The sequence below is a fragment of the Pelecanus crispus genome, chromosome 6, assembly GCF_030463565.1.
Source record: "Pelecanus crispus isolate bPelCri1 chromosome 6, bPelCri1.pri, whole genome shotgun sequence".
Lineage (NCBI taxonomy): Eukaryota > Metazoa > Chordata > Aves > Pelecaniformes > Pelecanidae > Pelecanus > Pelecanus crispus.
The window spans coordinates 61,409,706-61,437,209 of NC_134648.1; the positions used below are offsets into that span (position 1 = coordinate 61,409,706).

General features: G+C 39.1%; 1 protein-coding gene across 6 annotated transcripts in view; it reads left to right on the forward strand.

Annotated features, from left to right (window-relative positions):
• PPP2R5C (protein phosphatase 2 regulatory subunit B'gamma) overlaps positions 1 to 27,504 on the forward strand; it is an 84,031-nt gene that overhangs the window by 24,614 nt on the left and 31,913 nt on the right. For 3 of the 6 annotated variants that reach the window (XM_075711822.1, XM_075711825.1, XM_075711827.1), the window contains one exon: positions 26,453 to 26,652. In XM_075711822.1, coding sequence (XP_075567937.1) covers positions 26,453 to 26,652 — 200 coding nt within the window. Of the gene's footprint in view, positions 1 to 3,387; positions 3,425 to 4,930; positions 5,064 to 26,452; positions 26,653 to 27,504 lie in introns of those variants that run through there. The other 3 variants (XM_075711823.1, XM_075711826.1, XM_075711824.1) reach the window with 2 other exon arrangements.

A 27,504-nucleotide genomic window follows, 5' to 3' on the forward strand; every position in this document is an offset into this window, starting at 1 on the left:
TAGCATGCTCTCAAGTTTTTACTCTTAAATGTAATTTTTTATGCTTCATTTCTTGAAAATGACGTGTGAACTATATATAAGGCCACAGACACGAGTGAGTTTGGTGGTATACGTTAGCTTTTATACTGGGCCTGGTTAAAATAGTGTGCCAATACTTGAAATGAGCTTCTGCAATCTGCCCTGGGAAGTATGTTTTTGTATCAGATGCTATTCTTAAAATATATTTTCTTTTAAGGTAACTAATGATGTTTTTGTGTTGTACGGCTTTCTGAACTCAGCAGATATCTACTGGTTTCTCCCCTCACCCCCCACTTACAAAACCTTTTGAGTATACAATATTGGCTGAAGGAAAACTTGGCACTGTTGAGTCTGTGCATGCTACAGTGACCATGCAAATACTAGGAAGCCCAGATAGAGACAGTTCCAGTCACAGACAGATGCTTGCCAATTCCACTTTTAATCCAGTTTTCCTGTACTAGGGGGAGTAAATATTATCAGTTTCTCAACGTGGAAGGTAGAATACTGTCTTGTGCCATGCTTCAGTCTTAGGCATTCTTTAAGGAAGCCAATGATAGTCCATACATGTTTCAGTTATCCAGGTAAGGATTTTTTTTCTTATCTGTGTATTTCTTTTGATAACTAGGTATTAACATGGTGTTTACCGCCTCTGTTTCCTTGAAGAATTTCCTCTTGGCTGTTCTTTGGAATTGAGTCAGAACCTTGTAGGAGAAGCCCAGTATCTTTCCTATTGCAGTGGTTTCTCCTCCAGAATGTGTAGTATCCAGTGTCTTTTCTCCCATAAAAGTTATTGTCCTCAAGTAACTTATTGTTCAGGGTTGTTATATTCTATAGCCTGACATGATTTGTGAGAATGGTAAATTTTGCTTAGGCTATAATGGGAGGGAAAAAAGTGAATTACATTGGTCCTACCAGTATGTCTGCCAATGATACCAAACTGAGTGGGGAAGCGGACACTTCGGAAGGGAGAGCCACCCTGCAGGAAGACCTGGATAGGCTGGAAGAGTGAGCTAACAAGAACCTTAAGAAGTTCAACAAGGACAAATGTAAGGTCTTGCACCTGGGAGAACATAATCCAGGAGTGCAGCACAGGCCGGGATCTTCCTGGCTGGGGAGCAGCTCTGTGGAAAGGGACCTGAGCGTCCTGGTGGACAACAAGCTCAATATGAGTGAACAGTGTGCTGCTGCGGCAAAGAAAGCCCACATGATGCTGGGTTGCATCAACAAGGGCATCACCAGCAGAGATAAATAAGTCATTATCCCACTCTACTAATTGCTTGTCATGCCACACCTGGAATACTGTGTTCAGTTTTGGTCCCTGTTGTAGAAAAAAAGATGTGGACTTTTTCATCCACGAAGGCTAGAGAGGGTCAAGAGAAGGGCCACAAAGATGATCAAAGGACTGGGAAGCCTGCCATATGAGGAAAGGGTGAGAGAACTGGGTTTGTACAGCCTTGAGAAAAGAAGGTTTAGGGGTCACCTTATCACCATGTTCCAGTATTTAAAGGGTGGCTACGAAGGAGATGGAGACTCTCTTTTTACAAGGAGTCACATGGAAAAGACTAGGGGTAAATGGGTACAAGTTGCTCCTAGGGAGATTCTGGTTGGACACAAGAGGAAAATTTTTTACAGTGAGAACAATCAGCCATTGGAATAATCTCCCCAGGGAAGTGGTGGATTCCCCAACATTGGACACTTTCAAGATTTGGCTGGACAGGCTGCTGGGCCGTCTTGTCTAGACTGTGCTTTTGCCAAGAAAAGTTGGACCAGATGATCCTTGAGGTCCCTTCCAACCCGGTATTCTATGATTCAGTAAAAGTGAGTCATGTTTATTCCTGTCCCTTTTTTGGGTGGCTGTCTGGTGAACCAGATAATGCAATCAAGGTGGCTCAAACTAACCCTCCTTGTTCTCATTTTAACTCTGCTCAGTTTCCCAGTCTGATTCAACCATGCAGCTACACAAGCCCTTGCACAGCGATTTCAGATGGTTGTGCGTGTGTGCTTCAGAAGAGGTGAGATTGTAGCAGTAGCTCGTAGAGACTCAGCTCAGCTTAGGCTGCCATGGAACACAGTAAGTTAACAGAAAACCAACCTGACAATAAAGTGGCTTTCTGTTGGATTACCGGACTAAACCAACTGAGCTGTGGGTCTGATGAGCGCTGAAGCAGATGGGAGCAAAATAAAGCAGAGGGGAATGCAGGAAGGGGACTGAAGCAGTCTGCAACTAGGCTGGCTTAGGTAGTTGAGGAATAGCAACTTCAGCACTTGTAGAATTATGCCTTTAGTTACCTTAGAGTTCAGAGTAAATAGCCGCCTCCTCCCCCAATCCAAAAATGAAAACTCCTCATACAGTCTAAGAGGTAACCAAATTTGTCCAAGGTGTCTTCATGTAAATAGCAGTTCATCCAATTTTATTTATCTTGTATGTTGTTGATTCTGTCACTATCAATTAGAATAGTAGCTAGTTCAGAATAGAAATAAAGGCAACCTTTGGGCAGGTGAATTTGTTGTTGGGGCTTGTTTTTTTAAATCACAACCCAGATGGAGTATTTGTTTTGAAACAAATGCTACATAGCCTCCCAGTGTAAAGAAAGTTCACCAGCTGTAGTGCTGGATCCTAAATGTAACACATTTAACTAAATCCTGAGAACTTTATAGGATTTTCCTTCATTCCCATCATCAGGAAGTTAGAAGTGATGAGCAGGGTTCAGAGAAAACCTGCAATAGCTACAGTTTTGCTATACTGTCAGTATGTTTTTTCATTCATTTAATTCTAAGCATGGGTAGCCGATGTTAATACAGTTTTTGATTCTCTTGCAACAGAAGTGTCTTCATAAATTTATTCAAGTAACCTCTTCCTCCTCCCCCCACTGATGTTCATTAGCTGCATTCCACTTGCACTAATATTCTTTTCTTTCCCATTAGTACTACACTTATGTCACTCATTATGTTTGGCCACTTTTTAAGTTATTAGAAAGTTTACAGTTTCTTACTTTGTTTCACTATGGTTATTGCAAGAGGATTTCATTTAATATCTAACGTAATCTTCCTTGATGTAGAAGGAATTTACTGTCTGTAGTGAATGTAGAAAAACTAATTCTTCCCATCGCCATAATTACTTTTTAAAATACTTGGATATTCTCAGTCTAGTCCTTTCTATCAAAAAAACCAAACCAAACCAAAAAAAAACCCCAAACCACTGAACAACCAAACCAAACAACCCACACCACACCAAACAGAGCAGCTTTATTTTTTTAACTTAGATGACCAATCTAGCAAATACTGCTTTGTGCTTTCGTGTTGTACTTACATCCTTCTTCAGCTGTGACATCCAGGAGGTACTAACTTCAAATTGGGCCTTATCAGCAATCAGTAAATCCAGTTGATTTCTTCATGTGTCTTACAGGTAATATTCCTCTTTTTTTATAGCCGAGTTAGTCTTTTCCCTTCATCCAATTCACTAATATTCAGTACAGTCTAACTCACCTTTGACAGTGTATTATTGTAGTGTGATACAATTTTTCTGACCAGGTATGCACATGCCCTATAATTTGGTTTTGTTCCAATTTTTCATCAGCAAATGACCTAGTTGAAAAGCCTCCTCTTCTTTTTTTGATGTACTCCTTTTTTGAGCAGATATAAGTTAGGATAGTGTCATAGATGAACTAATATAAATATTTAAAGATGACATAGCGGTACAAATAGTGTTTGGGGAGAAGCACAGATTTGGAGATCATGGAAGTCTAACATTGCCTGTTTCTCTGACCATCACTCCCAGAGGTGCAGGAGACAAAATGGTCCTGCAAATAGCCCACTGTAAAAGTAAATGTGTGAGTCTGATACAATGAAGAAAAGGTTGCTTACAGTTTTGTTCCAAATACCTTAAGTAATTTGCCTAAAAAGTTTAGAAATTGTTATTCTGTGCTTTTTTTTTGTACTTCTGGGATTATGCAAGCAAAACTGTTTCCATATGCCTACATGTCGGTCCTTAGTGCTGCAATACTTAAGTTTTTAGTAATAAAAATGACCTATAATTACTGAACTTCCTAGAAAGGAAAACCTGAATTTTGTAATACCCAGGTCTACCAACATTATGTTAAACTTAAGATAGGTCTATTTCTCGATTGAAAGAAATAGGTGAGCATGAAACATGAGGTTTTCATCTCCTGCATGTCATACGTATATATTTTTATTCATAACATACATATTAGCAACCGGTCATAAAGTACTTAATGGGAATGCTTATAAGGTTTTATATTTATAAATCACTAATAATAATAATTCTCACTGTGAATCACCTTTTAATATGGCTCTTGAAAGGTAAAGTTGTAGATGTTTCCCTTCACGCCGTGTTTTTCCGTGGTTAAGTTGGACTGCAGTTTGGTAATTCTTGGCAACCTTACTGAAGGAAAGATTAAGCTTCTGGCTTTTTGAGGAAAGGGGGGGGAAAAAAAAAAAAAGCATGCGCTCTTTCTAGCAGGTGCGTACTGAGTATTGGGGGGGGCAATAGAGCAGCAATACGATCGTCCTGCTTTAAAAAAACCCCAAACCAAACGCAAGAACCCCAAACCCGCCGCCCCCTCCTCAGGCCGCGGTTCGCCGAGCTCCGCGCCTGCTGGCCCGGCCCGGCCCGGCCCAGCGGGGCCCAGCCCAGCCCAGCCCAGCGGGGCCCGGCCCAGCCCAGCCCAGCGGGGCCCGGCCCGGCCCGGCCGGCGGCGGGAGCGCGGGGCGCGGTGACAGCCCCGCACCGGCCTGCGCTCATTCGCGGCCTCCTCGGTGTCATTTTAAGTTGCTGCCGTTAGCCAATGGGGCTCCTCCCGCCCGCTGACATCACGAACTAGCCAGTTCCCTCCAGCTGCAGAGCGCTTCAGTTTCTGTCTTTTTTTTTAAACTAAAATGGAGGCTGGTTTCTTGCCTTAAGGAATACATTGCCTTGCCCGCTGGAGCCTAGATGTTGACATGTAACAGAGCCGGCAGCAGGATGGTGGTTGACGCAGCCAATTCCAATGGGCCGTTCCAGCCCGTGGCCCTTTTGCATATCAGAGGTGAGTTATTGTGCGTGTGCGAGTGAATCGCGACCGCTGACGAGCTAATAAATGGCTATTGTGGTGCTCGGTGAGGCGAGCAGGAAGTCCTTTGTAGCCCGGTGCCGCTCGGTTTGCTGCAGCCGCGGTAAAAGCGGGGGAGACGGAACCCCGTGTTCTGTTAAATGCCTTTTGGGAAGATTGACGAATTCGTAGAGGCATTGCGTGCATAGTTAAAAGCAGGTTTTACTGCTTTCTGCCGTAACTCTCCCATCCCCCTTCGAGCCGTGCTGATGTCAAAGGATGTGAAGTCACTACCCCAGAAAGGTACTGGGTGGGGGGAGGGAAGAGCCCAGTTACCGCTCTGCAGTTTCTATAGAATAAGGGCAAACGCTTGGTGCGCTCCACAGCCTTTTTTGTGCGAATCGTTGGGATGGAGCTCCTTTAAAACCCTCTGCAGCTTGTAAAAGAATCGGGAGCGTTGTTGGGGAGGAAAGAGGGGAAGAGATGTGACATTTGTTATGAAAATATCCTTTATGTATTCAGAAAGCATTTCCTAGAAGAGATGCGGTTCAGCTTTAACAAGCAAGCTCTTATGTGCCTATCGCTTTGTGCAGTTTTGAATGTTAAATTTCTTCACAGAATATGTTCTTTTGGGTTTATAGAATTCATTGGGAAAATACATGTTGGTATGACGCTTTTGCATAGTAGTGTGTATCTCTTGTTCTGTATTTTTGCAGTTAGTAAAATTTTGCATTGCTATGGGGTTTTTTGTGGTTTTGGGTTTGGTTTTTTTTTTTTTAGCTGGCTGTTAACCAACCAAAGCTTTTTTTTAATGTCTTCCTTAAGGTGGTTCTGGTTTAGAACTTTTTTTAAGCAGAACATGTATTAGCTGGGATCAGCCCACCTTGAACAATGGCATTCGTATGCAAGAAACACAGCTGATACCGTTCCCAATTACCTTTGCTTCTCAGCTTTCAGTGGTGTAGGCTTGATGTTAGTACTGAAAAAAAAGTATTTTTTCAGTAGTATTCCATACACTGAAAAAAATTTTGCCTTTAAAGTTTAAAAAAACCCAACTGTTCAGAAGCTGGTTCCTTTTAAGTAGTAGCACTGGTCTTTGTGTATTAAGAAATCATGATTTCTCTTTACCTTTTAAAAGAGCCATATCCTTCTGTCTGAAGTGGGACTGGATGCATTCTAGAAGACTCTAATTTTGGTCCGGGGGGGGGGGGTGGGCACAAAATGCAATAAAACTCCCTTGAGTTAGAATAGGGACTGTGCTCGTTGTCAAGGGAATATAAATGCAACTGTATGACCTGTAGACAGGCCTTCGCTTTTCACTCTGCACAGATCACCTTAATTCTCGGATGGATGCTGCCTTTTGGAAGGGGAGAAGCACCATCTTTTAAAGGTGCAAGTTAGGGAAACAGACCAAGGTTGGAGTCGGAATGATGAAATGTTCTAATGATGAACCTTAATAATCCTTTGTCTCAATATGATAACAGGGTCCTTGTCAGTGAATTTATTATCCCTGTTGTTGTTCCAATCAAATACATAATTCTGGAAACAACAAATTCTGAGAAACTGTTCTGAAATTTACTTTCCTAAGACCTCAATTTTTCGTGCACTGAATAATACAGTAGTAAAGTAGAGGTTAAGGGGGTTTGTGGTTTGGGGGGTTGGTTTTGGGGTTTTTGTTTGTTTGTTTTGGTTTTTAATGGGTGATGACTGGAATTATAAGGAATAGCTGAGAGATTGTTTTGCATTTTTCAGGTGGTAGAAAATTAGATGGGTCTCTGGTATTATAGCCCAGAGGAGTTTCTTGATGCTGGGAGGAGAAAAGCATGTCTTCCATGCATATATGTGTACAGGCGTTGCTTTGGTTTTTGGTGTGTACCTCATCTCACTAGCTGCTCTGATGTTACCAGTACTGATGTGCCTCCAAAATGAAGCCCATCAGAACAATACATACAAAATTAATAGCAGTTAAAATGAACTGGTAATTCTGAAGCCTAATGACAAATGTTTACTGTTTGTCCCAATCCATGGTACTTTTACAGTTGTCCTTTTACATCATCTGTTGCAGTTTACAGTTGTCCTTTTACATCATCTGTTGCAGTATAGGATTAAATTTCTAGTGGAAGCACTCCTCTTTGTAGCTGTAAGAGCTAAAACTTCAATGTCAAAGGGGGGGGGGGCACAAGCCCCTCAATTGTTTCTAGTAGATCTAGTTTGTTGTAATAGAGAAGATACTGCTTTATCACCAATTTCATATAATATTTAAACTAAAATTTTGAGGTGGTGTATTTTATTTTATCCTTGTATTGGAGCTACCATATTTGGCCTTCATCATGTGGTGTAGCCATGTAATCTTGAGTCAGACTGCTGTGGAAAGAGCTGTGAGAAGTCTTGTCAGGGTTCCCCTTTCACTCAGGAGTTGTCTGTAAGCTCAGGCTTGGTCATTGCCTCAGCTAGGTTGCAGTTATGTGGTTGTCCAGCTACATACCTTGCTGATCTGGATCCTGATGCGTTGACTTACCTGGTTTGGCATGCCTCTTCACTGTGGACTTACTCAGCAACCACTGGACTGTTGGCTGGCCCTGATCACTGTCAGTACACCTGCTCTCCTTTATTTAGTCAGGTACTGAGAGACATGCCCTTTGTCACAACCATACGCTGTTGGCAGTTGTTCAAGACCAATGTGTAGAAATCAGGTCTGCAGAAGATGACTTTGGACCTGTTGTTAGAAAATACCAAGCACCGGAAGAGCCTAATCCACACTGAACGCAAGTGGCGAGGAGCCGTTACTGAATGTCATTTGCTTGTGGTGAAAGCACTGGCTCAGTGAGAGTGTTTGGCCTGCTGGGGTAGTGAGCCCTTGGTCATTCCACCTGCAACAGGCTTTCCAGGAGATTCAAGTTCTGCTACTGCTGCATTGATCTTTCTGGAGTACAAAGATAGTGTGTAATGGTCAGCTGAGCTGCTTGTCGCTGGTTATCATGATGAACTGAAAATTTACCTCGTATTGAAACGATCCAGAGCTTCCAAGAAAATTACAGTTTCAGTTTGAGCAGCCGTTATGGTCATGGAATAACTACTGTGGTTTGTGATCCTGGATAGAGACTTGCGCTTGTAGCTGGCTGTGAAACAAATGGTGTAGCCAAAGCAACTGGCCATGGGACTCCTTTAGGATCTTCATGGGTAGACAGGTCGCTAGCTATGAAGATGCCATTAGGACAGCACAGAGAAGAGGGTTATCGGGTATTATGAATTTAAGATTTTTGCAACAAGGAGAGAAGCAGAGCTGGATGGTGTTTCCAACATGCGTCTTTCTCCTTATGGAGCCCTTCTGGCAGCTAAGCCCCTAGGGTGATGGAAGTGCACTCAAGGCCCTGACAGGAGGATCCACATAAATGAGATGAGGCCTGCGGGAAGGAATCGGGACCTTTTGATTTCTGTCTCAGCACTTCAAGCAAAGAAAGCAGCTGTAAAAGCAGCATGGATTAGGACAAACAGTAAACATTTGTCACTAGACTTCAGTTCCCAGTTCATATTTACTGTTGTGAGTTGTCTTGCTGAAAACTGTAGCTGTAGTACAGAATGCAGTTGCAGGTGGAAAATAATCATAATTCATTCTGTGGGCAGATTATAAATGTTTATTCATTGCGGGGGCACACATTTTTCATTAGGAATGCAGTTCAGTGCTGGTAAGAAAAAATGTCTTAAGACTGTTTTATCAGTAACATAGAAGTAGCCCAAATGCCAGTGTTTTTATGAACTCAAGACAGGTGTTTGAAAAAAAAATATAGGTAAAACAATGCTCTGATTTGCAGTGGTAGAATTAGCAGAATATAGAAGTGACTTTAGTGGCTTTAGTTGTTGACTGGCTGGGATTGGTAATGTCTGTTCATGCTTTTCAAAAACGATTTTCAAGATGTTTTGCAAGACATACTGAAAGTTGTGTGGGAAGGAGTTGGGTTGGGTTAGGTACTAACATAGCATCAAGCACCTCTTGGTGGTGTTTTCCCTGAGCTTGGGCCACCTCTGATCTGGAGCTGAAAGGTTACCTGATCACCACGAACTACTGTCAGGTTCTTAAAGCAACAAAGTGCTGTCTAGCTATTGCAAGGTGCATTTCCACTTTATATTTTCATACTTGGCTATGAAAGGTCAAGTCCCTTTTGACAATGTGTAAACATAGGAAACAGTTTTTAAGTGAGCTGCATATTGCATTTAAACCTGAAGTATGCCATTTATTTCTTAAAGGAGAAAAGCTCAGCACTTTCATTTTGGAAAGAACCCAGCATGTGTTTCTTCTTGAAAAATAACTGACCTGAAGATAACTTCTGTCTAACCATACTTGCTAAAAATCATGAAGGCTCTTGCTTTGCAGGAATTGTTTCTGAGCTTAAAAAAAAAAAAAAAAAAAAAAATCCATTTTGTAATTAAATAGGAAGCAGAGGCCAGAGCTCATACTTCAGAAGTAATACAGACCAAATTCAGCATGCAGAACAGTAGTAATTAATCTCATGATGTACTGAAGGAAGCTGAAAGAACTGGGTTTGTTTGGCCTGAGGAAGGGAAGGCTAAGGGGAGATCTTGTCTTCAGCTAACTAATGGGAGGGTATAGAGGACAGAGCCAGGCTCTTCTCAGAGACCCACAGTGATTGAGTGAGAAGTAACCAATACGAGTTGCAACACAGGAGATTGCGATTGTATACAAGGAGAAAAAAATTTCACCGTAAAAGTGGTTAAACACTTGAACAAAATTCCGAAAGGGGCTGTGAAATTTGTGCTTGGAGATAGTTAAACCTGGCTGCTCATGGCATTGCCCAGTCAAGTTTTATTCAGCTCACCCTGCTTTGAGTGGGGAATTAGGCAAGCAAAAAATGAGATGGTCCCTTCTGGTGGAAATTATTGTATGATTCTGTCATTTGTTGTTGCATGTGGGACCAAAAAATGACTGGCCTTACTGTCACTTAAAAATGTTACAACATCAATTTTAATGTACTTTTTAAAACTCCAAGAGCAATATTCTTGTTGTAAACTATCTTTTTTTTTTCCCCTTCTTTTCCCCTCAGTTACTAAGGCAGACTTTTTAATATGTTTGGTGCCAGCATGCCTATTAGTAGTACATTTACCTGTGTGTTAACTCTCAATGCTTGGTGTTACGGTGTTTTAAATTATCTTTCCATGTTTTTGCAAAGTGTTAAAGATGGGTGACTGGAACCACATGCAGTATTAAAAATACTGACACACTAAAAGATGTTTTGTTCATTTCTTAATACTCTGTTAGCAGCTCAGCAGTAGTAAAAAAAAATTGTGGCAGGTATGTGTTTTTTACAGAACATCCATAACTCTAAAAGCATCTTCTGAATAAGCTATAAATGTACACAGTCAGCTATTTCACCCACACTTCTTTACGTTTATCAGCTTTTGGAAAGATGTAATAGATTGAATTAATTTGCTCAGTATTGTGGGATTTTTTTTGGTAGCTCTTCTTAACAAGCTTTAAACTGACAATGAATACTGCATTAACAAACTGTGTGACCTTGCTATTCATCTTCTATGGTGTTTATGAAAATGTTGAACAGTGTAATTTCTGCCACACATCCTTATAACATGTTTCTGGTAATCTTCCTGCATTATAAAAACACTGTGTTAAAAGTTTAAAAATCCAGGATAATTGTCATTTGCCAACTTCCTAATACTTTCCAAGAACTCGACAAATTTCAAGCATAATTTCCTTTACATGTGCTCAGTTTGCCTTTTTTGGGGGGTGTTAATGTTTTATTATAGTCTGAAACTGGCCTGTGCTGATTACGAAAGCACAGCTAAAAATCTCAGAAAGTCACCTTTCATGGTACTCATTTTTTGCTGTTAGTGTATACTGCAGTGGAAAATTAATGTGGTTTATTCCTTTTGTATTTTCTGTGTAATGATAATCTTCACCTTCACACACATCTTGCATTTTCCACATAAGTAGGTGTTTTTAAGGATGATGAATTTAACTGGTCTGAGCATGTATGTTTATTTAAATATTAATTTCCTTTAATCCTTCAACACATTTAAATTTAGTAAACATTTAAGGTACAGTGACTCTTTGTTGTAAGAAGTGAGTAAAATCTTCCTGGGAAGAATGGTACATAGAGTAGACATCTTAATCATTTTCTTCAAAAATGCTTCCATCACAGTGATGAATCATGCTAATTCTCTTTCAGTGAATTTAAATTAAAAAATTACAGCTACTTGTAAAATTGCAGGTTTGTTTTCACTTTTGTGGAAATATTCCTGTGCAAAAGAGCTTCAAAACTTTTTTCACCCCTGCTAATCCAATAAATGGGTTGTCCCGTGGCCAGCACACATCTTCTGTCCTGCTTGTGGGTCATAGTTGGTGTTGGTTTTGGATCAAATGGATAAACCTCAGCTGAGATTGAAAGAGGAGATAAAAGTGTTTGTTCTTCCCTTTTCTCCCATATGAGCCAAGTATAATTTGATAATCTGAAGGGGTGAAAACCAGCTGTGTTTGGGCTGATACCTGTGCCTTTCTACCAAGCCACCCAGACTCCGTTGATACTCAGCATGACTCCTGGAGTTCATAGTCATCCATCCTGCCAAAAGTTTCCTATATTCTCGTAGCAAGTTCTCAGCCAGTGCTGCTCTTTAACATTGCTTAACCAGTTGTACGCAGAATCGTTAGCTTTGAAACCCTTCCACTCTTCCTTTCTAAAAGCGTTGCTTCAAAAAGGAGAAACAAGACAATCTTCCTCGAGAACGAGCAGGAGTTCTGTTCTTAATGAAGCGAGACCTCTGGTATCTACAGGATTGTGAAATGTTTACTTAAGAGTTTCATCAATTAGTATTAGATAATCGTGAATTGTCAAAGGACTGATACTAGTACAAATGACTGTATTACTGTGTTGCCTCTTGTATAGTTTTGCTAGATTTTTTTCAAAGGACGCCCAGAGCTAGCCACAGCACTTAGGCAGACATGGACTGGTGGGTTTTGCTGGTATAAACTGAAACAACTCATGGGGAGTGGTTTTAATACTTGACCAAGAGCAGATTTAAAGGAGGTTGCGTAGTTATCACTGCTGCTGTGTTTAATGTGGTGCCATGCTTATTCACTCTTCACTTATTGAGCGTCACTTTGTATCGGAGGATATATTTTACCTTGTTACTGCTTTTACTCTGTGTGCTCTGTCACTTCTCTTACTTCGCTTTGGGCTATTTTTACCTTTGTATAGATCCTTTGCCCATATGAAGAGCGTATGTATAAGTTCTGCTGCTGGAAACAATGTGTGCTTCATGCTGCACTTAAAATCTCTAAGGGTATGACGGTAAAACGTCTCTGGAGGGGACTTTCTGTTGAGCTGAAAATTCCGTGAAATTATAGGAGGGTAGTCAGCTGGAATTTTTAAGTTACATTTACTGACTCATGGTGTAATTTCTGTGCCCTTTCAAGGAGGCAGAATTACAGCGGCATTAATGCATATTTTCCTCAGTTTTTATTCATACATCAAAAATCTTCTGTTTTGTGATTGTTGCTATGAAATATATTTTTAAGATTAAAATTCAATGTTATCTTTCTGAGGAAAATTTTTATTCCCATTTCTGTTCAAAGCTTTTAATAATTAATTTCAACTTCTGTAGAGTCAGCTAATTCTCTCCATGTGCTATCAAATACCGTTAGCTACTGAAACTGCGTTGTAAACCATGCAGATTAAGTGAGCACCAGCAGTATTTAATAGATACAGGAATATTTACATCATATGCAGACAAGATGTTCCTCTGGTGGTGGTGGCTTTTGATTCTAACCTTTATACCTGAGATAAACACCCTATAGCAGTGAAAGTACAGTCTTGTCACCCTAGCAGAGCCAGTGCTTGGCTTCTGCCCACATCCTTGTCTCTCAAATGACAAAACTGAGTTAAATGATGCTCTTAGTGCATGGTAGTTTAAAGCTACATCCGCACCTCTTTTAATCAATTCCACTTAATGCACATGCAAATCATGGAATACCATTTCTGCTATAATTTGCCAATTCAGTTTTCTTTTTCAAATGCAGTTGAAATTAGGGGTGGGGTCTGCTTCTGGATTGTTATCAGTAGTGGAAGTGACAGTTTTATGTCAATTTTCGTAATTGCTCTTGTTACTGATAAGGATATGAATTTTATGAAGTAAATATTTTCTTTATAAGTTATCCAAAGAAAAAATTACATAAGAAATGTAAAAGATGTAAAACCGAAGTAAAAAAATCACTCATTTGGGACTTTTCTAGTTGTTTGTAGCAGTCTGCTAAGTTGAAACACTTTTTCATTTTGAGGAGTTTTATGGAAGGTTTTAATTTGCGTTTTTGGATTAAAGCTACCAGCTGTGTGTCTTCACACAGCCTCTAGAACTGAATTCTTGTATTGTTTTTGTATTTAAAGTGAAAGCATAACAATGTCAGCGGTGTCTCAAAGGTGTCTTATGTTCATTCAAACCACATTGGAAAGAAAACTTGAACAAATCATTGCTTAAAACACCACAGATAATTTAAGGAAAAAGTCTGTCCTTCGGATGTAATAAGTTTTTCTTCAAAACTATTTTCCAAACAGACTGTAACTAGTCTTAACACTAGACTCTTTCTTCTAACCTATTCCCAGAATATTTTTGTATCTTTTGCTCACATTATATCTAAAGTATCTTAAAATCCAGAAATTAAGGCACGGGGTATCTTTTAGGACTGTCTGTTAGCATGCTATAAAAACCTCTGTGTTTGGTTCTTGTCCCAGTAGGAAATGAAGCTCTTATTGACCTTTGAATCTGAATAAACACATCCTCTCTAAAGTAAAACTTTGAGCATGTACTTCACTGCGTAACTTTTCTCACTCCCTCTTACTGGCAACTCAGTATTCATTGATGTAGCTTAAGGGATAAAGAATCCTAAAGCTTATTTTTAAATGGAAGAAATTAGAATAAATTGCTTTCATTGCACATCTAAATCTGTTTAAAAAGAAAATTGTAAATAAAATAATATTTTGGGAAATGTGCTAGGAGTGAGATGTCTAAACAGTCTTGGATTCATAGCTAATAAAGCCAAGCAACTTGTTTGTGCCCTGTAAATTTACAGATTTGTTGGAGGATCCAATTTAAATGTATTACATAATGAAATTCTCCACTCTTCCTGCTGTGTGAGAGGGGTGGAAATTTGGTGCAAATTATCACCAGAATGTCAGCTTTTCTGGCAGCTAAACAGGGATACTTGCTAATAAGTATGGTTTCTGTTCTTACTAGAATTCCTTTGTCAGGCTGAAGCCGAGAGACTGAGCACATCTGTTTGAAGGAAATGTGCGTGTTTTCAGACAGATATGATATGAGGAAAATAATGTTGGATTGTGCAGGAATTATTTTTTTAGTTAAATGGAAAATTCTTAAGCACTTCATTCCTGACAAAGTGTGCAGGTATATTATATCTTCTTAAAATATGATTATGGTGAAATCACATGTTTTAGTACATTTTGAAATGGGCATAATTGGCTTTCTGCTATATTTGGGTCAAAACTTTCCTTGCCGAAACATAACTTTTATTTCCTAGCAGTGAGCTGCTGGTAATTGCTGTTAGTACTTGAAGTAATTGTTAGCATTTGACATGGCCCACATCGGCTGCTAAGTAAGTTACTGACCTAGCTCTGAAATTATTTCTTTTTCTTCTTCCCAAAACATTGTTGCTATCACGCTTGACCATTATTTTACCTGTGTTCCATTATGCAAGGTGCCTAAATTTCACAGGCATCTGGAACTAAGAAATGTTGCTTATGGCAAAAAATGAGGAAAACTGTGCACTGAATTGGAAAGTAGGATTTTTCAATGAATAAAAAAAACCAAAACCCAAACACCCACCCCCCCCACCCCCCCCCAAAAAAAAACCCATACACAGGGGATGGGACTTACTGTTTATTAAAAATTTATTAACAAATTGCTGTCAAGAAAATAACAAAGTCCTGGTGGTATTTGGTGACAGTTTTGCATATCTTGTAATGACTGCTGGAATCTTTAATGCTTTATGGCAATTTGGGATTATTTTAGTTGTCAATCAACCATTCAGGACCTCAGTTTGCATCTTGACTAAGAGTTACCGGCGCTGTTAAAGCCCTCCCTATGAATAGACTTCTCAAAGACTTACACCAAATTCCCCATCCTACTTCTGGTTTTGAAGAGAATGGAAAACTTAGAAAGCTGATTTAGTGTTGTCATCAAGGAAAGGGTATGGAAGTGTTTGTTAACTTAAAAATAAATGTTAGCCTCAGGCAAACTGGAATGTGGATGCAGTTGTGCTTGTAACTTAAGCAGAGTTCTTGCATGGGGCCTGTGCATTTGGTTTAGGTTGCATTAGGGTGTGAAACACTTGAGTTTGTAGAAAATGATGGAGGGCTTTTCTGCATGCTTTCTAATCTAGTATGTCATCTTTTTCTAAGCCAACACATGACCCAGCATTCTTCAATGAATTCTTGTGATATCTGTTAATAATTACTCTAAATGTCATCATGAAATTCATTTATTTTGTCATTCAAAAGCATCCAATAGAAAGGAAGCAGTAACCCCCAGGGTTTAGCATATGTACGGGGAGTGAGGACAGGAAGAAGCAGGCTGGTAAGCTCTGGGGAAGTAACCAAGTTATTTTACATTTTGGTGGTTGGTTGTTGCTTGAATTGGATTTATTGTAGATGTGTGACAGGTAACATGGATTGGCAAGTTACTCATGAGCGGTATCTGACTAGAATTACAGGTTGGCCTATGGAGTTTGGATGTGTTTCAGGAAACAGCACTTCTGCTTAAAGCAGATGGTCGGGCTTGATTAGCTGATACTTACTTCACCCAAGTGTCCAAAGTGGCATTGTTTATTCAGTGGTTCATGGGCTTCTTCAATTTTCTTAATATAAATCTTCTTCTGAATTACACCATGCACTTGAATGATGTTCTGTAATGTAACTGAAGTCTGGTCTCACCACAGTAGTGCTGCATTTCTTCAGAGAGATCGTTATACATGTTTAAAAACAGCTTTAAAGTTTTCAAACGCAATTGAAGATGTTGCATAATAAGTTTGTTTTTATGCTGTGAGCATGGATTCAAATACACTGGAATGGCTAGGAAATTGAGGATTTTTTCCTTAGGTTTCTAGTAAGTGCCTTCTTTGGGGTTTTGCTGTCATATTAACTGTATGTATGCCAAAAAGCTCTACTGAGAGTTCTTTATCTGTTTGGTTTCTCTCTTTCCTTGTTAAGACAGTTTTTTCTTCCATTGTCTATTTGATTATCTTCCTTGTCACTTTTCTCCCTGACACTCAGGTGGAATTTTCACTTCATTAGCTCAAGCCCGTTTCGGCTTGTTTCACTTGTCATTTCCTGTATAAGCATTCCTGTTTTCCTCTTTATGGTACATTGCCTTTGAAGTATTTATACAGTTACCACTTTTCACTCTCTATTTTTAAACGTTTTAATATAGTCTAAAAATCCTTATTTCTCTTAAATATTACTACAAATATGTTCTCAAGGATTTTTAAAATTTCATATGGCTTCTAAGAAAATAGCTGACTTCTGATAAAACTCTTTGTAAAGCAGGAGCTTAGGTGCGGGGTGGTGTTGATCCGCTTTTGAAAAATCATTAGATAATTAGGTGCACAGATTATTCACTGATCTACCTTTATCATCATTAGACTTAGGATGTACACCTGGAAAAGGTGTTATTGGAAGTGATTTCAGTGCCTCAGGCTGTTTAGTATATAAAAATGATGCCAAATAGTATAAAACAACAGCAGGCTGTTTTTTCTACCTCATTACCAGTCAGCCCTTAAAATCTCCCATCTTAAATCTTTGACAGTTAAATGTCATTACTTAGTTTCTCTATCCTCAAAACCACAATGTAATCTTGGTAGTTAAGAGGTAGCTGCCACCAGCAATAGCCTTCAGCGCTGGATTCCTGGATGACTGCAGCTTTCAGAGGGGATTAGTGTTGGGAAGCACCTATTTTGAGCTTCACTCCAGGACTGACAAGCATGTGCTTCTCATTCCTTTCAGGCTCTCTTAAGCTGTGGGGTTTTTTGGGTGATGGCTTTTTTTTTTTCTGTTACTGTTTAATTAGTCTGAAAATGGCTCATTTGATTCTAACAGCCCTTAATTTTTTTCTTTTCCATTAAGTGGAAGAATATATTGGTTTAAAAAACTCATAATCCAATGAAAAGCTGCTCATTTGAATGAAAATTTAGCCAGTAGATTTCTTTATGTAGAAACTGAAAATTTTAAATGTTGTGTACCTTTCTACTTAATGAATTCCAAGATGCATCCCCCTTCCCCGTTTCTGTATCATGATTAAGACTAGTTTCATACACAAGCTGTCATAGGTGAAATAACTTTTTTATCTTAAGTGGAGTTATGGCTAGATCCAGACTGCAGATAAGCATAGAAGCAGTATCGGTGCTATTGCTTTATTGAAAACATAAAGCTTGCATGTTCACTACTAACCAGGGCTTGTTTTCTGGAAATAAAGCTGCTTTAAATAAAACCACTGGATTACCTGAATGTCTGAAAACTTGAACTACTTGAAAAGTAAAATGCAGCTTGCTTTTGAATTTTAGGTAGAAAAATGTGCCACGTGTATGATTTTCAGCATTGTTTTTAAACCTTGTTTTCTGTCAGTATATAGAGAAGCAGTTCTCATATTTTGGGTGCCAGTCTTATTCAGGTGCATTACTGAATGTGAAATAGCAGCAGTTAAGAACAGTGCAGTTTCTCCAAATGCAGGCAAATTAAAATTTCCAATTTGTAATTTCCAGCTACAAATTTCTGTTATCTGAAGAACAGCCAAAAGGTATTTCTGGCAGCAGCTCAGTTCCTTGAAAGCAAAGGAGTGAATGAGCCAGTAATTACAGCTGGTTCTCATTCCCGGCTCTCCTGAATGCCTAGACTGCTACTGAGCATCACGGTGCTGCATAAAGGCAGAGGATGCAGACGACGGTCGTGCTTTGGAAGCTGCAATCCACTGTACAAATACTGCTTGAGACTGGGACCTTCCCTTGTGCATCCACCTACCATTCTCAGCTCACCTTCTAACTGGCCTTGAACAAAACAACTTTACTATCATAATAGCTGTTTGGAATAGGCAGTGTTTTCTTCCTTATGGAAGCTCTAAGTACCTTTTTTTTGAGTACCTGTTATTGATCAGGAGTTGTTTGGGAATTGTGGGCTTTGTTGTAGATCAGGCTGAAAGTCCATCCCATCTTGTGTCCTGTTTCTGACAGGGAATGTGGTCAGGTTTGGGGGGTGGGGGGGAAGTTGTTGAGAACTACTCTCTGTAGGAATGTTTACAGGTATAATACATGGCAGTTAGAGAAGGACCTTAAACTTACAACTTGGTTCTTTTGGAATAAGCCTGCATTCTTTTATGACACTTCACATCACTTAGATGTGCATCCCTTTCTCTTCATTAGTGAGATAAAGTGTGGAAGTTTGTTCTTCTGTGCCACTTAAAATGTTTATATGTCACGCTCTCTTGAGTCTAATGCAAGCACTCCTGTTTTTCCAAGAGTGTTCTTGTGGCTTTGATTGCTGTGGTCGTTTTTCTTGTTTTAAGTGTGTCTTTTGGCAAAGAAATGCTTCTACAGGATCAATAATGTTCCAAATAAAACAATATAAACATCAGTGTGTTTTATGTACCTTGTAGTCCAATGTATGCATACAACAATATTGTTGCCTGCTTTGAGTTATCTGCAGCCAAACTCCCACTCCCAGGGTTGCTAGTTATAGCATAAAATGTATTGCATATTGTATATAATTATAGTACTTTCTTGTATTCCTCGAGTTTATTTTTAAGTGCTGCTATAAGTAATAGCTTTAATTAAACTTCTCTATGCATGAGTTGGAAGATTTCTTCCCTGGGCCACCCCCTGATTTCCAATATCATGTATTGGGATAGAATACTGTTAACTCGGAGAGTGTCATCTCTGAGTAGTGTTATTGTCATCATGGTTTCAATAAAATCTATGAAAACTGTAATGAGTCTGTCAAATAATAGAAATGCAATAAAAATTAACTTCTGTAACCCAGAAAACTACTCCTTGCCTGGGATTAGGATAGTAATTTAAACATTTCAAAATAAGGTAAATATCTTAAATGGAATTTTATCAAATGCTAGACAAGCTTTTGTAATCTTCTTTCTAGTTTTCTGTCCTTTTTTTTAAGGACTTGATCGCTAGTTCTGGAAAAAGTGCTAACTGGTAAATCCATGTTTCAACAGATTATGTCCTTTCTCCCATGCTTTGCGGTCCCTCTGCTTTCATGTCTGGCAATTTCCATTTCTCTTACTCAAGATACTGAACCCTGCTTGTTCTTTGAAAAAATACTGCCATGGTACTGTCAACTGAAATGTCTAAGAAAACATTGCAAGGTATTGGACTCCCTGTGTTAAAGTTAAAACTACATAGTGCAAATTACAAAGCTTCACTAAAGCTTTAATGCTGCTTGCTTTTCCAATAGACATCAAATTTGAAATACGCGAATACTTGCTTTTGATCCACAGAAGGGACCATGTTACCAATATGCTCGGTGATAAGTTCTGGGTAGCACCCAGTTCACAGTTAAATGTTGTTTTTCCATATCATTAAAAAACTCAAGTCCTTCAGTAGGTTTGCAGACATGTTTCATAAAACGTATTGTCTGCTTGCAAGCAGGAGTCACCTTACATGCTTAGATTTTTGCTCTACACCAGTGTCATAAGGAAGCAGTTACTTTTAACATGTGATTTTTAGTTAGTTTAGTTAGTCTTTTCTATGACCTTGTTTTTGCACGTGCTCCTTCTCTGTATGGTGGTCTGTGTATTCTTTGACTTAAACCTCTGTGTTTCTGTATGAAAAAAAATCTAGCTGTCCGTTTAAAATGAGAGGAACTGATGTGTGTGTACACAGTCTGGTAGCTATGCGTATCTGACAGTTTTAAAGAAAAACAGAGCTATTTTTCTTTTAATGAAATGGGGGGCTGTCAGCTGAGCAAAACTGGTACCTCTGAGCCTTTATATATGAACAAGAAAGTGCTCACACAGCTGAGATGAATTTTATCTTCTGTATGTATTTTCTGCAAATTGTCAATCATGTCTCGTTTTCTGCTTTCAGAATAATGTAACATAATGAGTTTTACTGACCACAAATGGTGTTTTGCGGTAGAAATTCTATCAACCATTCTTCCTGTCAGAACACAACCTAAAAACTTCAAACTTCTACCTTCATTTCAGTTCCAATCTGCACTAGAAACCAGCTGTTTTGTGTGACATATCTCTGGGTCACCTACTTATCCAGCCTTGCCTTTTGTCCTCCATTCAGCAACTATTGAATTATACCATTGCCATAGAAAAATGGGCTTCTGTGAAAAAGATAGGAGATGGATCCATCATCAATGCCTAGTAATGCCACAATTACAATACAAAACTAAAACTGTAATTTTTCTATCTGAAGGAACATAAAAAATGTTATCCATAGAACAGTAAGGTCTCTACCGTCCTACAATGCAAAAACATTCATGTATCATGCAATATTGAACACGTGTTCAGGCACTTAAAAACTGAACTTCAGTGTTTTCTGATTTATTTTTACTTTTTCTAACTTTCTTAAACCAGGCAACATTTGTTTTAATATAAAGACAGGAAAAATCTTGATTTGTTAGGCTATAACTATGTTTTAGCTCTTCAACTATGCTCTATCTTAAAAAAAAAAAAAAAAAAAAGTGGTTTCTCAGGGTTCTATAGTCTGTCCTGGGTGGAGAATGATGCCACATCCTGGCTGAGAAGCAAGCAAGGACAGAGGGAGGACAGTTACCACCGTGAACAGTTCGTTTGCAGTGAGCTCATTTACCTTTAACTCACAGTAAGAATGGCTGAAGACATTTGATTTTTTTCCCCCCTAGTGTACTTTTCTATCTAACAAAAAAGACAGTAGGATAAATAATGCAGATTTAGGCATAAAATATGCCATTACATTATTTGTTTAAATCTGTGTCACGAATTGCTGGACATCCGATCCAAATGTAAGACTGAAATTCTTTGTGATTCTGAAAAACTAGGCTCCTGTTCCAGTAGGAGACCAGAAACAGTACTCATTTAAAGTATGATAAGGGTAAATGTTTGGATTGAATAAAGAGTCTTAAGATTATGCTAGTGCTACTGTTTAGAAACAAATTCTGTGAAAATTATGTACATAATGGTTAGCAAATGGGGTGGTGGTGGTGGTGTATGGTTTTATTGTGGTGTTACTGTTTTGTTTTGATTAGGGGGGGGTGTTTGTTCAAAACATGGGTCAGTGAATAGCTCGAAATGTCAGTTTTGGAATAATTGTAAGGAGTAGCTTCTGAGTAACCATGGCCTTCCCATGGTCATTGGAGAATGGAGCACCAGAGTTGCTCAGCAATGGAAACTTTTACCTAATGGCCTCTTCAAATATGTCAGTTAACTTCAGCAATTGGAAGTCGGAGGTTGTGGCTTAATTGAAGTGGAAGGTGATGTAGAAGTCACAGAATCACAGAGTGGTTTGGGTTGGAAGAGACCTTTAAAGATCATCTAGTCCCAACCTCCTTGCAATGAGCAGGGACATCTTCAACTAGATCAGGTTGCTCAGAGCCCCGTCCAACCTCACCTTGAATGTCTCCAGGGTTAGGGCATCTACCACTGCTCTGGGCAACCTGTTTGTGTTTCACCACCCTCATTATAAAAAACTTTTTCCTCATATCTAGTCTGAATCTATCCTCTTTTAGTTTAAAACCATTACCCTATGTCCTATTGTTACAGGCCCTATTAAAAAGTCTGTCCCCATCTTTCTCGTAAGCCCCCTTTCAGTACTCAAAGGCTGCAATAAGGTCTCCCTGGAGCCTTCTCTTCTCCAGGCTGAACAACCCCAACTCTCTCAGCCTGGCCTTGTAGGAGAGGTGCTGCATCCCTCTGATCATTTTTGTGGCCCTCCTCTGGACCTGCTCTAACAGGTCTGTGTCTTTCCTGTGCTGAGGGCCCCAGAGCTGGACGCAGTGCTCCAGATGAGGTCTCACCAGAGCAGAGCAGAGAGGCAGAATCACCTCCCTTGACCTGCTGGCCACACTTCTTTTGATGCAGCCCAGGATACGGTTGGCTTTCTGGGTTGCGAGCACACATTGCCGGCTCATGTCCAGCTTTTCATCAACCGGTACCCCCAAGTCCTTCTCTGCAGCTCTGCTCTCAATCCCTTCATCGCCCAGCCTGTATTGATACTGGGGGTTGCCATGACCCAGGTGCAGGACCTTGCACTTGTTGAACCTCATGAGGTTCACGCGGGATGGGCACTGTTAAGTGGTCTTGCAACTGGAATATTGTGTATCACTGAGGCAACAAGGAGAAGGTATGCTGAGATATTTATTCTTTATTTTACTTGCAGCCATATAAAGCAAACCTTTGAAAGCTGTGCTTCCTTTTTTTCTTCACTACCAACCTGATAATGACAGGATGAGCAGTAAAAATACTTGAATACTTTTGTCTGTATGCTTTCCTAAATCCCTACTGACCTAAACAGAGACCTAAAAGAGGCAATGCCTATTCTATACAAGCAACAGGCCTGGGGCGTTAACAAGCAAACCGTACTGACGGTTCCGCCACGAGGGTGTCTGGCTGGATGGTCACATCTAGAGAGTAGTGGTCTATGGCTCAGTGTCCAGATGGAGATCAGTGATGAGTGGTGTCCCTAAGGGGTCCGTATTGGGGCCAGTACTGTTTAATATCTTCATCAATGACATAGACAGCTGGATCGAGTGCACCCTCAGCAAATTTGCAGATGAGACCAAGCCGAGTGGTGCGGTTGACATACTGAGGGATGGGATGCCCTTCAGAGGGACCTGAACGAGCTTGAGAAGTGGGCCCATGTGAACCAAGTCGCCATGCAGTTAACAGAAAGAATAGTGCCAGATAGTCCCTGACATGTGGCTGAGGATAAATGACTTCTTGGGGCGTCTCGGAGTTGTTCGGCAGGTGTGCATACATTCTCTGTACAAAAATTACAGTCTACTCGGGTCAGCTTCTTGGCCATCTTTTATTTTCTGTCATACTGAAATCAACCTTTCAAATCTTAAAGGTAGGGATGATCTTGATTTGATGGCAAGTACTCTAGACAAGTACCACAAGAGATTTGAGGTCTGGACATTTGAAAGCTATTGATGAACACTCCCAAAGGGGGGAAAAAAACCAACCAAACAAGACACAGTTTCTTAGAAATACGTGAGGTTCTCAGTCTGTATAAAGAACATCTCTCTCTGCTAGAGTAACAAGGATGACTGAGGTACTTAAAATAGTCAAGCCACTTCAAAATAAATGGCGAGGGAGGTGGCTTGCCTTGTGAGGGTGTTTCTTGACCCTCTTAGTTGTCAGTTTTAACTTCTGAGATTAGTAGTAATTACAGTTTTAATGCTTCCTCTCCTTTCAGGTTAGTGTACTGTAAATCACTGTAATTGTATGTCCATTAGTTGTATGTTTATAGTCTCTATTTAGGCCTTGGATTTTGTGGAGTTCTACATTCATAGCACAGTATCCCTAAGTGAAATTGTGTTGTTACACTTCAGGTTGAACCACTTTCCATTTTACAGGTAATTGGGAGAAGGTAACCACTCGAGCCACTTGGTACATCCAAGACTACTTACATCCAGGTCATAAATTTGGCTGGCTTTCAGTATGCAAATTATTCCATTAAATACTCTTTTTCCAGGAGAAATTATTCATTACTATAGTTTTTAATCCAAATAGACAAAAGTGTGTGTGTTCAGATGCAAAATCTGTGTGGCTTAAAGTACCCTCAACTTGTTCACAACACTGGACAGGAATTTTAGTTTATTTGCCAGAAAGTTGTTGCTCTGTTTAGGGACACCTGTCACTTAGCACCTTCTTTCTAGTTCTTGAAGTCTTCATTGTCCCAGGTGTCTTGGTGACACTGAAATCTGTAACTGGTTATGGTTTCTTTCATGTATTCTACAGGTTTTTTTCAGGGAATTAATCTTCAGAGCAATTCAGTGTACATAACTTCAAAAAAAACATGCCAGCTGTTTTAAACCAAATATGTCCTCCAGGTTTATTATAGCAAAAATACTTCTGAAAGCAACTTCTCTTGGCAAGGGAGGAACTACCTCCGCTTTTGTTATCTTAAGAAGTTTGTCAGGCAGGAGAGCAACTCATATTTAACTAATCAACGGGACTGTAGATACCTGTCAGACATTCAGTTTATTAGATTGTATGTGCATGTGTTAGGTTCTGTGTGCTTGTATTCAGTAGCACCATGTGAAATCCTTTGTTTGATGGTAGCTCTTGCTGCTTGTGTTTTAAGAAAATGTTAGCATTTTATGATAGTGTAAGGAAAAAGAAGTCATCAACTGGAAGAATAGGAGTAAACCGCAGAAATATTTACAAACGCAATCTAGTCTTACTCTGTTTTTTAGCATGCTATTAATGTCTTAGCAGTTCATATCTAACAATAAAAAAATCTTTATGCAGAAACATGAAATGTGTTATGGTGTTAACTTATGCAGGCTTTCTGTGGTGTGTTCACATTTCTGGTCTTAAGCTTAGTGCTGTAGTTATGTGGCCATTTTAATTGCACACGAATTTTTGCTGCTGTCAAAATTTGGTACTGCTTTCTTTGCCTCTGGCCAGTTACTTTAGTATTTCCTAAGTATTGAGAGTTAAGGCCCTGATCCTGAAAGTTTTTGCTGTGTATAATGATTTGTAATTTCACGTGCATTAGTCATCTTCATGCTCGTGGGATTACTTAAGCAAAAAATAAAGCACAGGCAGAGTTTTGTAGCATCGAGGCTAAAGCTCTATAGAATTTAAAAGGGGTAACTTCTGTTCTATAACTGTTGAAATGTTAGCCATAGGAGGTATTTTAATTTGTTAACATATGAAAGTTTATAAACAGCAGTCTCGTGTTAGTTCTTTCTTAACAGTAACCTAAACTTAAACTTCTACATCTATATTTGGACTTGGTGATTTAGGCTTAGTTTCAAATTATAATTGGTGGGTTTATGTTGATGTGAGTACATTTTTAATTTTTTGAAGGTTCATTACTTTGGAAAATACTGATGGCAAAAGTAGGGCTGGCTTACTTGCTTATCGATTCTGTGTATGAAGTTTGAACTGCGCAATCTAATTTTGCTTTATGTGCAAGTGCTAAGTAATGAATTACAGAGGCTCAGCAGGGAGGATTAAGGTGTAAAGCACAGGGAGTGAAAATTGGGAGCTAAACACTTCAAATTTTTTTTATAACCTAAGTATCCTTGTCAAACAATAAAAATGCCACTGCACAAAGACTGTATAAGGCAAGACAACCTTTGTCTCAAAAGAGTAATTGTCTGTATAACAATGATACAATGAATTATGGATTGTTACCAAAAATATTATCTTCCCCTCCCCCCCATTTGTTACTGAAGGTGAGGGAGAGTATGGTCTCAGGATATCTGAAGCCTGGGAAATATTTTTAATAGGTATCACAGAAAAGAAAAATCAAAATAGTTTGTTACCAGCTGCATCTGAGTGATGATTAAACAATGAGTAAATATCAAACAAGGTGTTTACTCAATTTGTTTTAAAATTTACGGTTGTTATTTTTTTCATATCTTACATTCATCTTGGTGATTAAGTATGGTCTTTTCTATTGTTTAATTTTGCAGTCCTGGCAACAGTTAACCAAACACACTCCTACAAGTGCTTAAATAGATTGATAATGCAAGTCTAACTCTTGTATGTGTGAAACAAACATTCAAAATAGTGTTACAAACTGACCAAATAGTTCAAGATCTTAAACGTGTTGTTCCAGTCTCTTTTAAATATTTCTTGTGTTAATGAAGTTTAAAAAAATCTTGAAGAGTTGTTCTGTGCCTAGATGTGTTTGCCTGCAGCCTGTTGTGTTGTAGGAGGCACTTGATAGAAAAATGGACTTCGTGAGGTGGCAGCTCCCAGGTTTAAAAAATGGCTCTAGGTTAAATCTAATCCTGAAACTGAAGATTCACCCATTTATCTCTTTAATATTAAAAAAACAGAGTAATTCTGCAAATGTGGCGTAATAGTCTTTACACAAACTGAACTTTTGGGGAATTCCTTGAGGCATTTTTTCAAGTATGTATTTTTTCCATGTAGTATCTATTTCTGGCAAAGGCAAGTATGCATCACTGTTGCGATTTTGTTAAATTATCCTGTCATGTACAGTGTATTTTACTGGGGTTCATACTTTGGACCATTATATTCCTGAAAGTTGTTTGAAGATTGAGAAAGCTTGCTTGTAGTCTTAAACACTGCTATGCCTGTGTCTCAGGAAGTAAAAATGGGGAGAAGAGTAAAGTCCACTACTATATAATTTATAACCAATTATTTTCACTTTTCAGATGTTCCTCCTGCTGATCAAGAAAAGCTTTTTATCCAGAAGTTACGACAATGTTGTGTACTTTTTGACTTTGTTTCTGATCCACTAAGTGACCTAAAGTGGAAGGAAGTAAAACGAGCAGCTTTAAGTGAAATGGTAGAATATATCACACACAATCGCAATGTGATTACAGAACCTATTTACCCTGAAGTAGTACATATGGTAAGTGATTTAACAATGAGAACTATTTTGAATTTTTTTTAATTCACAGTTGCTTCTTCAGCTGTATCAATGTATCTTAAGAAATCTTACTGAAATCTTCAAAAAAGATCAACTATGTTTGCACATCTGCAAAATGGTAATATAACAGTGCTTTTTAAATACCATTGCCAGTGTTGATTATTATTCTTTGTAAGATAGAAACTAGACATATATGAAGCAGGAGTAAATTATGGCTTAAGTTGGTAAAAATGAAATCTTGTATTTAAAAAAAAGTGGGGGGAGTGTTGCTTCCCCTCCCCCAAACTTTTTTGGAATTGGGTGTTTATTAAAACAGGGAGGAAAGTTAAATACATCTAGCTGTTAAAAAACCGTGTAGATTGCAAAACTGAAAATTTGAGAAAAAACTTATAAGCTTAGAATTGAGATCAGGTATGCAAGCTTGACACTTAATCTTACATAGTCCCATTCAGTACCAGCGATTGACTTTATTCTGTACTCAGATGTGAGGATGAGTGTCAGACCTTATTTAGTACACAGGATGGTGGATGAGGTTCTGCTGGAACAAGCTATGTGAACCATTCAGACCTGCATTGTTTCTCCCTGCCTACTATCCAAATCCTAGCCAGCTAGACTTGGCTTATTTTTCTGTCTTGCCTAAGTCCATTCCAGAGGAGGAGACGGTGAAACTACAAGAGAGTCTTTCAGCTCTCGTTGTGGTGGCTGGACACCAGCTGCCTGGAGTAGCAGTTGGGTTGAGGTCTGTAGCTGTTGTCTGCAATGCACTGAGAGGAGAAAGCATCTTTTAAAATAGCTGACTACTAAGCCTACAAGAAACTCTTGACCATGTGTGAC